Source organism: Coregonus lavaretus, assembly GCF_964263955.1.
Source record: "Coregonus lavaretus genome assembly, contig: HAP1_SCAFFOLD_2952, whole genome shotgun sequence".
Taxonomy (NCBI): Eukaryota; Metazoa; Chordata; class Actinopteri; order Salmoniformes; family Salmonidae; genus Coregonus; species Coregonus lavaretus.
Window position 1 is genome coordinate 23400 of NW_028161840.1, and position 14796 is coordinate 38195.

The 14796-nt window shown below is 45.5% G+C and overlaps 1 protein-coding gene across 1 annotated transcript in view; it reads right to left on the minus strand.

The window, feature by feature from the left end:
• Window positions 1-2572: 2572 nt before the first annotated feature.
• LOC311120019 (fibulin-5-like) overlaps window positions 2573-14796 on the minus strand; it is a gene marked incomplete at its 5' end in the record, with an annotated part of 32088 nt that continues 19864 nt past the window's right edge. The window contains one exon of the mRNA XM_084194654.1: window positions 2573-4552. Within this exon, the coding sequence (XP_084050780.1) occupies window positions 4391-4552 (162 nt within the window). The 3' untranslated portion in view covers window positions 2573-4390. The remainder of the gene's footprint in view (window positions 4553-14796) is intronic.

Below are 14796 nucleotides of genomic sequence, written 5' to 3' on the forward strand. Positions count from 1 at the left end.
CCAGTCACCAGCCGATGTACAGTGGGGAAAAAAAGTATTTAGTCAGCCACCAATTGTGCAAGTTCTCCCACTTAAAAAGATGAGAGAGGCCTGTAATTTTCATCATAGGTACACGTCAACTATGACAGACAAATTGAGAAGTATTTTTCCAGAAGATCACATTGCAGGATTTTTAATGAATTTATTTGCAAATTATGGTGGAAAATAAGTATTTGGTCACCTACAAACAAGCAAGATTTCTGGCTCTCACAGACCTGTAACTTCTTCTTTAAGAGGCTCCTCTGTCCTCCACTCGTTACCTGTATTAATGGCACCTGTTTGAACTTGTTATCAGTATAAAAGACACCTGTCCACAACCTCAAACAGTCACACTCCAAACTCCACTATGGCCAAGACCAAAGAGCTGTCAAAGGACACCAGAAACACAATTGTAGACCTGCACCAGGCTGGGAAGACTGAATCTGCAATAGGTAAGCAGCTTGGTTTGAAGAAATCAACTGTGGGAGCAATTATTAGGAAATGGAAGACATACAAGACCACTGATAATCTCCCTCGATCTGGGGCTCCACGCAAGATCTCACCCCGTGGGGTCAAAATGATCACAAGAACGGTGAGCAAAAATCCCAGAACCACACGGGGGGACCTAGTGAATGACTTGCAGAGAGCTGGGACCAAAGTAACAAAGCCTACCATCAGTAACACACTACGCCGCCAGGGACTCAAATCTTGCAGTGCCAGACGTGTCCCCCTGCTTAAGCCAGTACATGATCAGGCCCATCTCAAGTTTGCTAGAGTGCATTTGGATGATCCAGAAGAGGATTGGGAGAATGTCATATGGTCAGATGAAACCAAAATATAACTTTTTGGTAAAAACTCAACTTGTCGTGTTTGGAGGACAAAGAATGCTGAGTTGCATCCAAAGAACACCATACCTACTGTGAAGCATGGGGGTGGAAACATCATGCTTTGGGGCTGTTTTTCTGCAAAGGGACCAGGACGACTGATCCGTGTAAAGGAAAGAATGAATGGGGCCATGTATCGTGAGATTTTGAGTGAAAACCTCCTTCCATCAGCAAGGGCATTGAAGATGAAACGTGGCTGGGTCTTTCAGCATGACAATGATCCCAAACACACCGCCCGGGCAACGAAGGAGTGGCTTCGTAAGAAGCATTTCAAGGTCCTGGAGTGGCCTAGCCAGTCTCCAGATCTCAACCCCATAGAAAATCTTTGGAGGGAGTTGAAAGTCCGTGTTGCCCAGCGACAGCCCCAAAACATCACTGCTCTAGAGGAGATCTGCATGGAGGAATGGGCCAAAATACCAGCAACAGTGTGTGAAAACCTTGTGAAGACTTACAGAAATCGTTTGACCTGTGTCATTGCCAACAAAGGGTATATAACAAAGTATTGAGAAACTTTTGTTATTGACCAAATACTTATTTTCCACCATAATTTGCAAATAAATTCATTAAAAATCCCACAATGTGATTTTCTGGATTTTTTTTCCTCATTTTGTCTGTCATAGTTGACGTGTACCTATGATGAAAATTACAGGCCTCTCTCATCTTTTTAAGTGGGAGAACTTGCACAATTGGCGGCTGACTAAATACTTTTTTCCCCCACTGTAGCTCTTGATTAGGACACAGTGACGTCCAGTCACCAGCCGATGTAGCTCTTGATTAGGACACAGTGACGTCCAGTCACCAGCCGATGTAGCTCTTGATTAGGACACCGTGACGTCCAGTCACCAGCCGATGTAGCTCTTGATTAGGACACAGTGACGTCCAGTCACCAGCCGATGTAGCTCTTGATTAGGACACAGTGACGTCCAGTCACCAGCCGATGTAGCTCTTGATTAGGACACAGTGACGTCCAGTCACCAGCCGATGTAGCTCTTGATTAGGACACAGTGACGTCCAGTCACCAGCCGATGTAGCTCTTGATTAGGACACAGTGACGTCCAGTCACCAGCCGATGTAGCTCTTGATTAGGACACAGTGACGTCCAGTCACCAGCCGATGTAGCTCTTGATTAGGACACAGTGACGTCCAGTCACCAGCCGATGTAGCTCTTGATTAGGACACAGTGACGTCCAGTCACCAGCCGATGTAGCTCTTGATTAGGACACAGTGACGTCCAGTCACCAGCCGATGTAGCTCTTGATTAGGACACAGTGACGTCCAGTCACCAGCCGATGTAGCGGAGGAAGAGAACCCTGCGCTGTTCTTTCCCAATACAGTGACAGAAACTAAGTGTACCCAGACCAGAACAGTCGTAGCCTGGGTACCAGTCTGTTTGGGCTAATATTCCACTCCTTGCCATTCCTTAGAATGATAGCACAAACAGATATGGGACCAGGCTAGTTCAGTCAAGGTAGGTAGGTAGAAAACATACTGCCATGGTCAAGGTCCTTTTTGAACATATCTTAGTCCGTAGATACACATAAAAAGCCCATAGTCACACAAAGCATCACTAACACATATCGTAACGCTCACGTTCACAGCTTATTTAAAGGATAACGCTTCACAGAAAATAAGGTGACTGTGAGTTCATTAATAACACAAATAGAAGTATGCAGTATTTGTATTTGTATTTATTATGGATCCCCATTAGTTCCTGCCAAGGCAGCAGCTACTCTTCCTGGGGTCCCGCAAAATTAAGGCAGTTATACATTTTAAAAACATTACAATACATTCATAACAGAGTTCACAACATATTAAGTGTGTGCCCTCAGGCCTCTACTCTACTACCACATATCTATAACACAAAATCCATGTGTACATGTGTGTATAGTGCGTATGTTATCGTGTGTTTTTTATGCATGTGTCTATGTTTGTGTCTCTTCACAGTCCCCGCTGTTCCATAAGGTGTATTTGTATCTGTTTTTTTATCTAATTTTACTGCTGGCTTGAGTTACCTGATGTGGAATAGAGTTCCATGTAGTCATGGCTCTATGTAGTACTGTGCACCTCCCATAGTCTGTTCTGGACTTGGGGACTGTGAAGAGACCTCTGGTGGCATGTCTTGTGGGGTATGCATGGGTGACCACCAAGCTGTGCGCCAGTAGTTCAAACAGACAGCTCGGTGCATTCAACATGTCAATACCTCTCATAAATACAAGTAGTGATGAAGTCAATCTCTCCTCCACTTTGAACCAGGAGAGATTGACATGCATATTATTAATATTAGCTCTCTGTGTACATCCAAAGGCCAGCCGTGATGCCCTGTTCTGAGCCAATTGCAATTTTCCTAAGTCCCTCTTGGTGGCACATGACCACACGACTGAACAGTAGTCCAGGTGTGACAAAACTAGGACCTGTAGGACCTGCCTTGTTGATAGTACTGTTAAGAATGCAGAGCAGCAATTTTTATTATGGACAGACTTCTACCCATCCTAGCTACTGTTGTATCAATATGTTTTGACCATGACAGTTTACAATCCAGGGTTACTCCAAGCAGTTTAGTCACTTCAACTTGCTCAATTTCCACATGATTCATTACAAGATTTAGTTGAGGTTTAGGGTTTAGTAAATGATTTGTCCCAAATACAATGCTTTCAGTTTTTGAAATATTTAGGACTAACTTATTCCTTGCCACACATTCTGAAGCTAACTGCAGCTCTTTGTTAAGTGTTGCAGTCATTTCAGTCGCTGTAGTAGCTGACGTGTATAGTGTTGAGTCATCCACATACATAGACACACTGGCTTTACTCAAAGCTTTACTCAAAGCCACTGGCATGTCGTTAGTAAAGATTGAAAAAAGTAAACAACCAACACTGCTTTCAATTACCTTAATAGTAAATGTAATTGGAAATATGTATTTTTAAAGAGCAGGGGAGAGAGAGAGTCAGACAGCCTTTACAATACAACATAAATACCCTTCTGTGCGGATACGTCCTTAGTCTGGTAGGCACCGTAATGTACAGTCCAGTAACAGTCTGATGTATAGACAGTCGTAATGTACAGTCCATTAACAGTCTGATGTATAGACAGTCGTAATGTACAGTCCATTAAAAGTCTGATGTATAGACAGTCGTAATGTACAGTCCATTAACAGTCTGATGCATAGACAGTCGTAATGTACAGTCCATTAACAGTTTGATGTGGATGTCAGGGTGGGGAGGGGAGGTGGTGAAATGGAGAGCAAGGTACCCCCCCCCCCCCCCCCCCTCTCCTATAACAGTTTATTGAGACGTAATAATAGTTGTAGTGAAAGAGACCCCATCATCCATAGAACGGAGTGAAGCGGAGTGGAGCTGCCTGCTGGAAGATGGTAGATCGGTAGATTTTGGAGAGTAAAGGAATCTAGGAAGGTATGCTTCGGGCTTGTGAGAGTTGGACCGGACGTGGTGATTAATCAGAGGTCAGAGGTCAGAGGTCAGGGGGGAGGGGCCTCAGTAAGGATGCTCAGACACGTATATCGTGAGCCGTATGATACTGCTGCCTCTGAAGTTGATGACGTTGTTAACGGTTACCATCTCCAGGTCCAGGACCAGCTCCCTGGGACCCTTGATGGGCCGAGACAGGACCAGAGTGGCACTCACGTTACTGGTTTGCTGTAACGAGAGAGAGAGAGAGAGAGAGACAGAGACAGAGACAGAGACAGAGACAGAGACAGAGAGAGAGAGAGAGAGAGAGAGAGAGAGAGAGAGAGAGAGAGAGAGAGAGAGAGAGAGAGAGAGAGAGAGAGAGAGAGAGAGAGAGAGAGAGAGACTTCAGACGTAATGGACTAATGGCTGAATGTAGCTCCTAACTTCAGACATCTGGGCCACTGTGTTTCTGCTTGTAGGCCGTGTAGTTACTGTAGTTTAACTGTTGATGTAAAAAAAGGTGTTAGAAATACATCTGATAGATTGATTGTTTGACATCGTGTAATTTAATCTACAGTACCAGTCAAAAGTTTGGACACACCTAATCAGCTTTGCACACTCTTGGCATTCTCTCGACGAGCTTCACCTGGAATGCTTTTCCAACAGTCTTGAAGGAGTTCCCACATATGCTGAGCACTTATTGGCTGCTTTTCCTTCACTCTGCGGTCCAACTCATCCCAAAGCATCTCAATTGAGTTGAGGTCGGGTGATTGTGGAGGCCAGGTCATCTAATGCAGCACTCCATCACTCTCCTTCTTGGTAAAATAGCCCTTACACAGCCTGGAGGTGTGTTGGGTCATTGTCCTGTTGAAAACCAAATGATTGTCCCACTAAGCCCAAACCAGATGGGATGGCGTATCGCTGCAGAATGCTGTTGTAGTCATGCTGGTTAAGTGTGCCTTGAATTCTAAATAAATCACAGAGAGCACCCCCACACCATCACACCTCCTCCTCCATGCTTCACGGTGGGAACCACACATGCAGAGATCATCTGTTCACCTAATCTGCGTCTCACAAAGACACGGTGGTTGGAACCAAAAATCTAAAATTTGGACTCATCAGACCAAAGGACAGATTTCCACCAGTCTAATGTCCATTGCTCATGTTTCTTGGCCCAAGCAAGTCTCTTCTTCTTATTGGTGTCCTTTAGTAGTGGTTTCTTTGCAGCAATTCGACCATGAAGGCCTGATTCACGCAGTCTCCTCTGAACAGTTGATGTTGAGATGTGTCTGTTACTTTAACTCTGTGAAGCATTTATTTGGGCTGCAATTTCTGAGGCTGGTAACTGTAATGAACTTATCCTCTGCAGCAGAGGTAACACTGGGTCTTCCTGTCCTGTGGCGGTCCTCATGATCAGCCAGTTTCATCATAGCGCTTGAAGGTTTTTGCGACTGCACTTGAAGTAACTTTCAAAGTTCTTGAAATTTTCCGGATTGACTGACCTTCATGTCTTAAAGTAATGATGGACTGTCGTTTCTCTTTGCTTATTTGAGCTGTTCTTGCCATAATATGGATTTGGTCTTTTACCAAATAGAGCTATCTTCTGTATACCACCCCTACCTTGTCACAACACAACTGATTGGCTCAAACGCATTAAGAAGGAAAGAAATTCCACAAATTAACTTTTAAGAAGACACACCTGTTAATTGAAATGCATTCCAGGTGACTACCTCATGAAGCTGGTTGAGAGAACGCCAAGAGTGTGCAAAGCTGTCATCAAGACAAAGGGTGGCTACTTTGAAGAATCTCAAATATAAAATATATTTTGATTTGTTTAACACTTTTTTGGTTACTACATGATTCCATATGTGTTATATCATAGTTTTGATGTCTTCACTATTATTCTACAATGTAGAAAATAGTAAAAATAAAGAAAAACCCTGGAATGAGTAGGTGTGTCCAAACTTTTGACTGGTACTCCCCACAAAACTGGTATTAGCAGGCCCATCGTGTGATGGTAATATAGAAGGAACTCGACAATATTAACCTTTCCCTTCCCTTCTGCATAGCAGTGGTTTAGTTAACCACTTCCTCAATGCACCATGCAAGTCATGATTTATGGCAGTGATTCCCAAACTAGGGGTCGCGGCCTGATGTGGGGTCGCCTGATATGAAAATGGGGTCGCAGGAGAATTTCCAAAATCCTGGTAAAAAAAATATATACACTACATGACCAAAAGTATGTGGACACCTGCTCGTCGAATATCTCATTCCAAAATCATAGGCATTAATATGGAGTTGGTCCCCCCTTTGCTGCTATAACAGCCTCCACTCTTCTGGGAAGGCTTTCCACTAGATGTTGGAACATTGCTGCGGGGACTTGCTTCCATTCAGCCACAAGAGCATTAGTGAGATCGGGCACTGATGTTGGGCAATTAGGCCTGGCTCGCAGTCGGCGTTCCAATTCATATCAAAGGTGTTCGATGGGGTTGAGGTCAGGGCTCTGTGCAGGCCAGTCAAGTTCTTCCACACTGATCTTGACAAACCACTTCTGTATGGACCTTGCTTTGTGCATGGGGGCATTGTCATGCTGAAACAGGAAATGGCCTTCCCCAAACTGTTGCCACAAAGTTAGAATGCTGTAGCTTTAAGATTTCCCTTCATTGGAACTAAGGGGCCTAGACCGAACCATAAAAAACAGCCCCAGACCATTATTTCAACTCCACCAAACTTTACAGTTGGCATTATGCATTGGGGCAGGTAGCGTTCTCCTGGCATCCGCCAAACCCAGATTCGTCCGTCGACTGAGCATGGTGATCTTAGGCTTGTGTGCGGCTGCTCGGCCATGGAAACCCATTTCATGAAGCTCCTGACGAACAGTTATTGTGCTGACATTGTTTCCAGAGGCAGTTTGGAACTCGGTAGTGAGTGTTGCAACCGAGGACAGACGATTATAACGCACTACGTGCTTCAGCACTCGGCGGTCCCGTTCTGTGAGTTTGTGTCGCCTACCACTTCGCGGCTGAGCCGTTGTTCCTCCTAGACGTTTCCACTTCACAATAACAGCACTTACAGTTGACCGGGGGAAGCTCTAGCAGGGCAGCAATTTGACGAACTGACTTGTTGGATAGTTGGCATCCTATGACGGTGCCACGTTGAAAGTCACTGAGCGCTTCAGTAAGGCCATTCTACTGCCAATGTTTGTCTATGGAGATTGTATGGCTGTGTGCTCGATTTTATGCACCTGTCAGCAACGGGTGTGGGCTGAAATAGCAGAATTCACTCATTTGAAGGGGTGTCCACATACTTTTGTATATATATAGTGTGTGTCTGTCAGTAACCACGTTTCCGTCCCACCTTTTTAATGCGAGTAAAGTCCAGTGGATAAAAAATGTCACGACAGGCTTGATGGAAACAGCTAATTTGTCTGGTGAACTTTCCAAATGTCGACAAATAAAAATACACTACAAAAAGTGGGATCTTTTTGTGTCTGCGAAATTAATTATGTGAGAAATGGTGGTGGAAACGCCTTTTTATGTGCAAATATTGACATAATAATTATCATATCAAAGTAAACTTGGAGTCACGTGATGACATGTTGTGTGGTCCTCCCACTATGACTCATGGAACCATGCAGTTCATTAGCCTACAGATTAAATAAATGATGACGGCAGGTAGCTTAGTGGTTAAGAGCGTTGTGCCAGTAACCGAAAGGTCGCTGGTTCTAATCCCCAAGCCGACTAGGTGAAAAATCTGTCGATGTGCCCTTGAGCAAGGCACTTAACCCTAATTGCTCCTGTAAGTCGCTCTGGATAAGAGCGTCTGCTAAATGACTAAAATGTAAAATGTAATGAACTTCACAGGGCGCACAGTGATGAGTTTGATGTTCCTTTCCCAATACATATCAAGGGTCTTATTCTGGTGACATGATGATCGATGTTTGACAAATAAAAAATAATCTAGCTCTTTTTGTCCATAATAATCTCATCATGTAGGCTATACCCGGACTGTATCTGTAAGCTGTTGGCTAGAGCCCACGGGCCAAGAACATTCGCTATATACACTACCGTTCAAAAGTTTGGGGTCACTTAGAAATGTTCTTGTTTTCGAAAGAAAAGCAAATTTTTTTGTCCATTAAAATAACATAAAATTGATGAGAAAATACAGTGTAGACATTGTTAATGTTTTAAATGGCTATTGTAGCTATCTACATAGGCGTTGTGATGTCACGAGAGGCTGTGTCCTGGAGGGACGTTACATCCCCCTGAGGTGGCTGCAAACCCAGACAGCTATGGCTCCATCTGCTGGTATGGTTGGGAACTCCACCCCTCTATGGCCAATCTTCCCACGCACCTGAAACAAATCAGGAGCTGATGAGCTGAAGGTTTTGGGAAGGGAAGAGACACACTGAGGGAGTGTGTGGGGGGTGAAGAAACACAGTCTCCAACCTGGGCTCTCTGGAGGACAAGAGTGCTGCACGTCCACTCCCATGAGGAATATAAGGATTTGGAGATACTTACCTTTGGGAAATACTCACCTTTGGATATATGCACCTGTGGAAATACGTGAGAGACATTTGGAAGGACTTTCTGCTGGGTTGGCCACTAGCTGCAACGTGGACTACAGTAAGGCTGGGGAAAAGTTATCTGAGCGAGTGAGAATTATGATTTTGGATGTGGAAGAGACATCCCTGAACTGTTAACCCTTAAAGAGCCACAAGAGAACAGACTTTTGTTATATTTTCGTTAATTTCCCAAGACCTATAATAAAATCCTTGGTTTGTTTGAACCTTGTCTCCTTGCACTACTTGAGCAACCCCGCTGAAAGCTGTGTAGCCTCTCGTGACGTCACAGATGGTGGAGAATACGGGCAAGCTCAAGCGTTAATAGTGCATGTCAGAGGAGGATACCAAAGGTTTGATCACCCAGTTTTCCAAGTTGGCCGTAGGCTCCCCGCCGATTGAAATGGAGGACATATTGAAAGCCCTTGTTGCTGGCCAGCAAGCCCAGATGCAAGCAAACGTGGCTCTCCTGGAGGAGCAAAAGAAAGCCAACCTTCTGAAGGCAGAGGAATTGCAGTTGCAGAGACAGAGGGTTGTCCAAAATACCCGCCCAATAAAGGCAAGTGACTTTATATCTAAGATAGGAGCTACCGATGACATTGAGGCATACCTGCATGCATTTGAGGCCACGGCCACTAGGGAAGCCTGGCCCAAGCAACAGTGGGTTGGTCTGTTAGCCCCCTTTCTAACCGGGGAATCGCTGAATGCTGTCCGGGACCTGGGCCCTGACCAGGTTACTGACTATGATGCCCTGAAGGCTGAGATCCTCAGCAGATATGGACTCACAAAGTTTGGTATGGCCCAGCGCTTTCACAGCTGGACCTTCCTACCAGACCAACCTCCTCGGGCGCAGATGCATGAACTTGTCCGAATCGCAAGGAAATGGCTGGATCCGCAGAGGAATACAGCAGCGGCGGTGGTGGAGGCCGTTGTGGTGGATCGTTACCTACGCGCCCTGCCTTATGAGGCAAAACGGTTCATCAGTCAACAGGCCTTGACCACGGCTGATCTGACCGTGGAAGCTGTGGAAAAGTACCAGGCCACAGCGGAGATGCTGAATGCTTCCCGGAAAGACCCCAGGAGTGCGGCCCCACCACAAATGGGAAGAACCCGTCCAAAGGACCCCAAGGTCTCGAACGCAGCCACGTCAGGACTTATCCCGGCTCCAGGGGGAGCCAGAAACCAGGCGGGTCCAAGAAGAGTACACCAGGAGGGGGAAACTCGACAGTGTTACCGGTGTGGGGAGATGGGACATATCTCCTGGCAGTGTGGGAAACCCGCCGATGAACCTATGCCCACTGCGGAGTCCTCCAGCTCAGCACCCACACACCGTTTTGCCTCGCTCTTGGGAGTCGTAGATGGCGGCCCAGATCGACCCCCCACCTGCCCGGTAACTGTGAATCACCATGATGTGGAGGCCTTACTGGATTCTGGTAGCCGGGCCACCCTGGTGCGTAAGGATTTGGTGGGCCCAACGTGTCTGACCCCGGGGAAAGTCCTCCCAGTTTCCTGTGTCCATGGGGACACCAGAGAATACCCCATTACTGAACTTACAATGACCAGCACACGGGGAACCATACACACGACGGCGGGGGTGGTTGATTCCCTCCCCGTCCCTGTCCTAATTGGACGAGACTGCCCAGCCTTTTACCCACTCTGGAGAGAGTCTCAGGAGAGGATAACCCGAGTACCTCGGAAACGGAGAGGCAAGACTCATCCTGGGAAGGCTCCGGTGCAATCCTCAGAATTACTCACTCCCGCCCGGGCTCTGATAGGGATGGCAGGTGCCCAGACCGACACAGAGACGGAGCTACAGAATCTGGACAAAGAACTGTCTGGTCTGAAGGGGACCGCTGAGAGGTATCGTTTGTTAAAGCAACAGTTAGACATGAAGACAGAAGAGTTAGATATCCTCCAGGCTAAACTCCAACAGAGCTCCTTCCCTAAGCAACAGGAGGAGCTGGAGATGCTGCGCAGGACCATCGAGGAGTGTGAGGAGACCCTGCGCAGTAGTAAGGAGGTCCAGAAGAAGGCAGAGGAGAAGTACAAGGTGTTGGAGAACAAGATGAAGAATGCGGAGGCAGAGAGAGAGAAGGAACTGAAAGCTGCTCAACAGAAGCTAAACTCTGCTAAAACCAAGGCTGATGCGTTCAGTAAGAAACTCAAGGAGAGACCCCAGAGACCGGCACTGTACAACACAGCACCAACTCACCGGATGGAGTGGAAACAGCCGAGGGCTGGCAAGCACCACGGCAATGCGGACGCCCTCTCCCGGCGTGATGCCTTCTTCGCTGCCTTTACCCCGACGAGGACGTCGGTCCCGAGGAGGGGGATGTGTGATGTCACGAGAGGCTGTGTCCTGGAGGGACGTTACATCCCCCTGAGGTGGCTGCAAACCCAGACAGCTATGGCTCCATCTGCTGGTATGGTTGGGAACTCCACCCCTCTATGGCCAATCTTCCCACGCACCTGAAACAAATCAGGAGCTGATGAGCTGAAGGTTTTGGGAAGGGAAGAGACACACTGAGGGAGTGTGTGGGGGGTGAAGAAACACAGTCTCCAACCTGGGCTCTCTGGAGGACAAGAGTGCTGCACGTCCACTCCCATGAGGAATATAAGGATTTGGAGATACTTACCTTTGGGAAATACTCACCTTTGGATATATGCACCTGTGGAAATACGTGAGAGACATTTGGAAGGACTTTCTGCTGGGTTGGCCACTAGCTGCAACGTGGACTACAGTAAGGCTGGGGAAAAGTTATCTGAGCGAGTGAGAATTATGATTTTGGATGTGGAAGAGACATCCCTGAACTGTTAACCCTTAAAGAGCCACAAGAGAACAGACTTTTGTTATATTTTCGTTAATTTCCCAAGACCTATAATAAAATCCTTGGTTTGTTTGAACCTTGTCTCCTTGCACTACTTGAGCAACCCCGCTGAAAGCTGTGTAGCCTCTCGTGACGTCACAGCGTACAGAGGCCCATTATCAGCAACCATCAGTCCTGTATTCCAAGTTGATAATTTTAGAAGGCTAATTGATCATTAGAAAAACCCTTTTGCAATTATGTTAGCGCAGCTGAAAACTGTTGTGCTGATTAAAGAAGCAATAAAATGCTGACCTTCTAGGAGGAGTTACAAAGAAAAAGCTATATCTCAGACTGCCCATCTTCATCTTTTCTTTTTATTGGCCAGTCTGAGATATGGCCTTTTCTTTGCAACTCTGCCTAGAAGGTCACCATCCCTGAGTCGCCTCTTCACTGTTGACGTTGAGACTGGTGTTTTGTGGGTACTATTTAATGAAGATGCCAGTTGAGGACCTGTGAGGCATCTGTTTCTCAATCTAGACACGCTAATGTATTTGTCCTCTTCCTCAGTTGTGCACCGGGGCCTCCCACTCCTCTTTCTATTCTGGTTAGGGCCAGTTTGCCCTGTTCTGTGAAGGGAGTAGTACACAGCGTTGTACGAGATCTTCAGTTTCTTGGCAATTTCTCGCATGGAATAGCCTTCATTTCTCAGAACAAGAATAGACTGACGAGTTTCAGAAGAAAGTTATTTGTTTCTGGCCATTTTGAGCCTGTAATCGAACCCACAATTGCTGATGCTCCAGATACTCGACTAGTCTCAAGAAGGCCAGTTTTATTGCTTCTTTAATCAGCACAACAGTTTTCAGCTGTGCTAACATAATTGCAAAATGGTTTTCTAATGATCAACTAGCCTTTTAAAATGATAAACTTTGATTAGCAAACACAACGTACCATTGGAACACAGGACTGATGGTTGCTGATAATGGGCCTCTGTACGCCTATGTAGATATACCATAAAAAATCAGCCGTTTCCAGCTACAATAGCTATTTACAACATTAACAATGTCTACACTGTATTTCTGATAGATTTGATGTTATTTTAATGGACAAAAAAATTGCTTTTCTTTCGAAAACAAGGACATTTCTAAGTGACCCCAAACTTTTGAACGGTAGTGTACCTCTTTTTTTTGTTGTTGCACAAAACCATCAGTAGAGTGTAAAATATGATGGAAACCCATTTAACTTGTATTATTTATTCGGTATATGGGAATTTAACCACAGAAGTTATGTTCATGCACACTGCGTCATCATGAACATCCTTTTATCCGCAACAATTACATTTGATAGAAACATCTCCGGTGGGAAAACGCTAATAGTTTTGCAGATTTTTTTTTCCCGCATGGAAATATGTCGCCAATTGGATGGAAACATAGTTAGTGATCATGAGTTGACGTGATACTTCTGATGTATAGTTGTATATATACACACAGTACCAGTCAAAAGAAGAAAGACTAGTCAGGATCGAGGGAAAGATGAACGGAGCAAAGTACAGAGAGATCCTTGATTAAAACCTGCTCCAGAGCGCTCAGGACCTCAGACTGGGGCGAAGGTTCACCTTCCAACAGGACCACGACCCTAAGCACACAGTTAAGACAACGCAGGAGTGGCTTCGGGACAAGTCTCTGAATGTCCTTGAGTGGCCCAGCCAGAGCCCGGACTTTAACCCAATCGAACATCTCTGGAGGGACCTGAAAATAGCTGTGCAGCAACGCTCCCCATCCAACCCGACAGAGCTTGAGAGGATCTGCAGAGAAGAATGGGAGAAACTCCACAAATACAGGTGTGCCAAGCTTGTAGCGTCATACCCAAGAAGACTCAAGGCTGTAATCGCTGCCAAAGGTGCTTCAACAATGTACTGAGTAAAAGGGTCTGAATACTTATGTAAATGTAATATTTAAGTTTTATATATTTCATACATTTGCAAAAATGGTATATACACTACTGGTCAAAAGTTTTAGAACACCTACTCATTCAAGGGTTTTTCTTTACTTTTAATATTTTCTACGTTGTAGAATAATAGTGAAGACATAAACTATGAAATAACACATATGGAATCATGTAGTAACCAAAAAAGTGTTAAACAAATCAAAATATATTTGAGATTTGAGATTCTTCAAATAGCCACCCTTTGCCTTGATGACAGGGTTGCACACTCTTGGCATTCTCTCAACCAGCTTCATGAGGTAGTCACCTGGAATGCATTTCAATTAACAGGTGTGCCTTGTGTAAAAGTTAATTTGTGGAATTTCTTTCCTTCTTAATGCATTTGAGCCAATCAGTTGTGTTGTGACAAGGTAACAGTTATGTCCAACAGTGTTGCAGATTACTTTGTGTTCTGTTCTGTATATCCCCCCCAAAATAGTCTGTAAGTATCCTGCTGGTATTAGTTTAAAAAGGCTGATAACGAATGATGAAACTCCTGAGAGCATCTTAATCATTCTCCGACTTATCCAACAGGTGGCGCCATTCTATCGCGAACTACACACTGCAAACAGAGTTACATCATTATCTGTTTATTGTTGTCCTCAGGCCTGATTTGTATTAGTATTTATTTTGGATCCCCATTAGTTCCTGCCAAGGCAGCAGCTACTCTTCCTGGGGTTTATTATGGATCCCCATTAGTTCCTGCCAAGGCAGCAGGTACTCTTCCTGGGGTTTATTATGGATCCCCATTAGTTCCTGCCAAGGCAGCAGCTACTCTTCCTGGGGTTTATTTTGGATCCCCATTAGTTCCTGCCAAGGCAGCAGCTACTCTTCCTGGGGTTTATTTTGGATCCCCATTAGTTCCTGCCAAGGCAGCAGCTACTCTTCCTGGGGTTTATTATGGATCCCCATTAGTTCCTGCCAAGGCAGCAGCTACTCTTCCTGGGGTTTATTTTGGATCCCCATTAGTTCCTGCCAAGGCAGCAGCTACTCTTCCTGGTGTTTATTATGGATCCCCATTAGTTCCTGCCAAGGCAGCAGCTACTCTTCCTGGGGTTTATTATGGATCCCCATTAGTTCCTGCCAAGGCAGCAGGTACTCTTCCTGGGGTTTATTATGGATCCCCATTAGTTCCTGCCAAG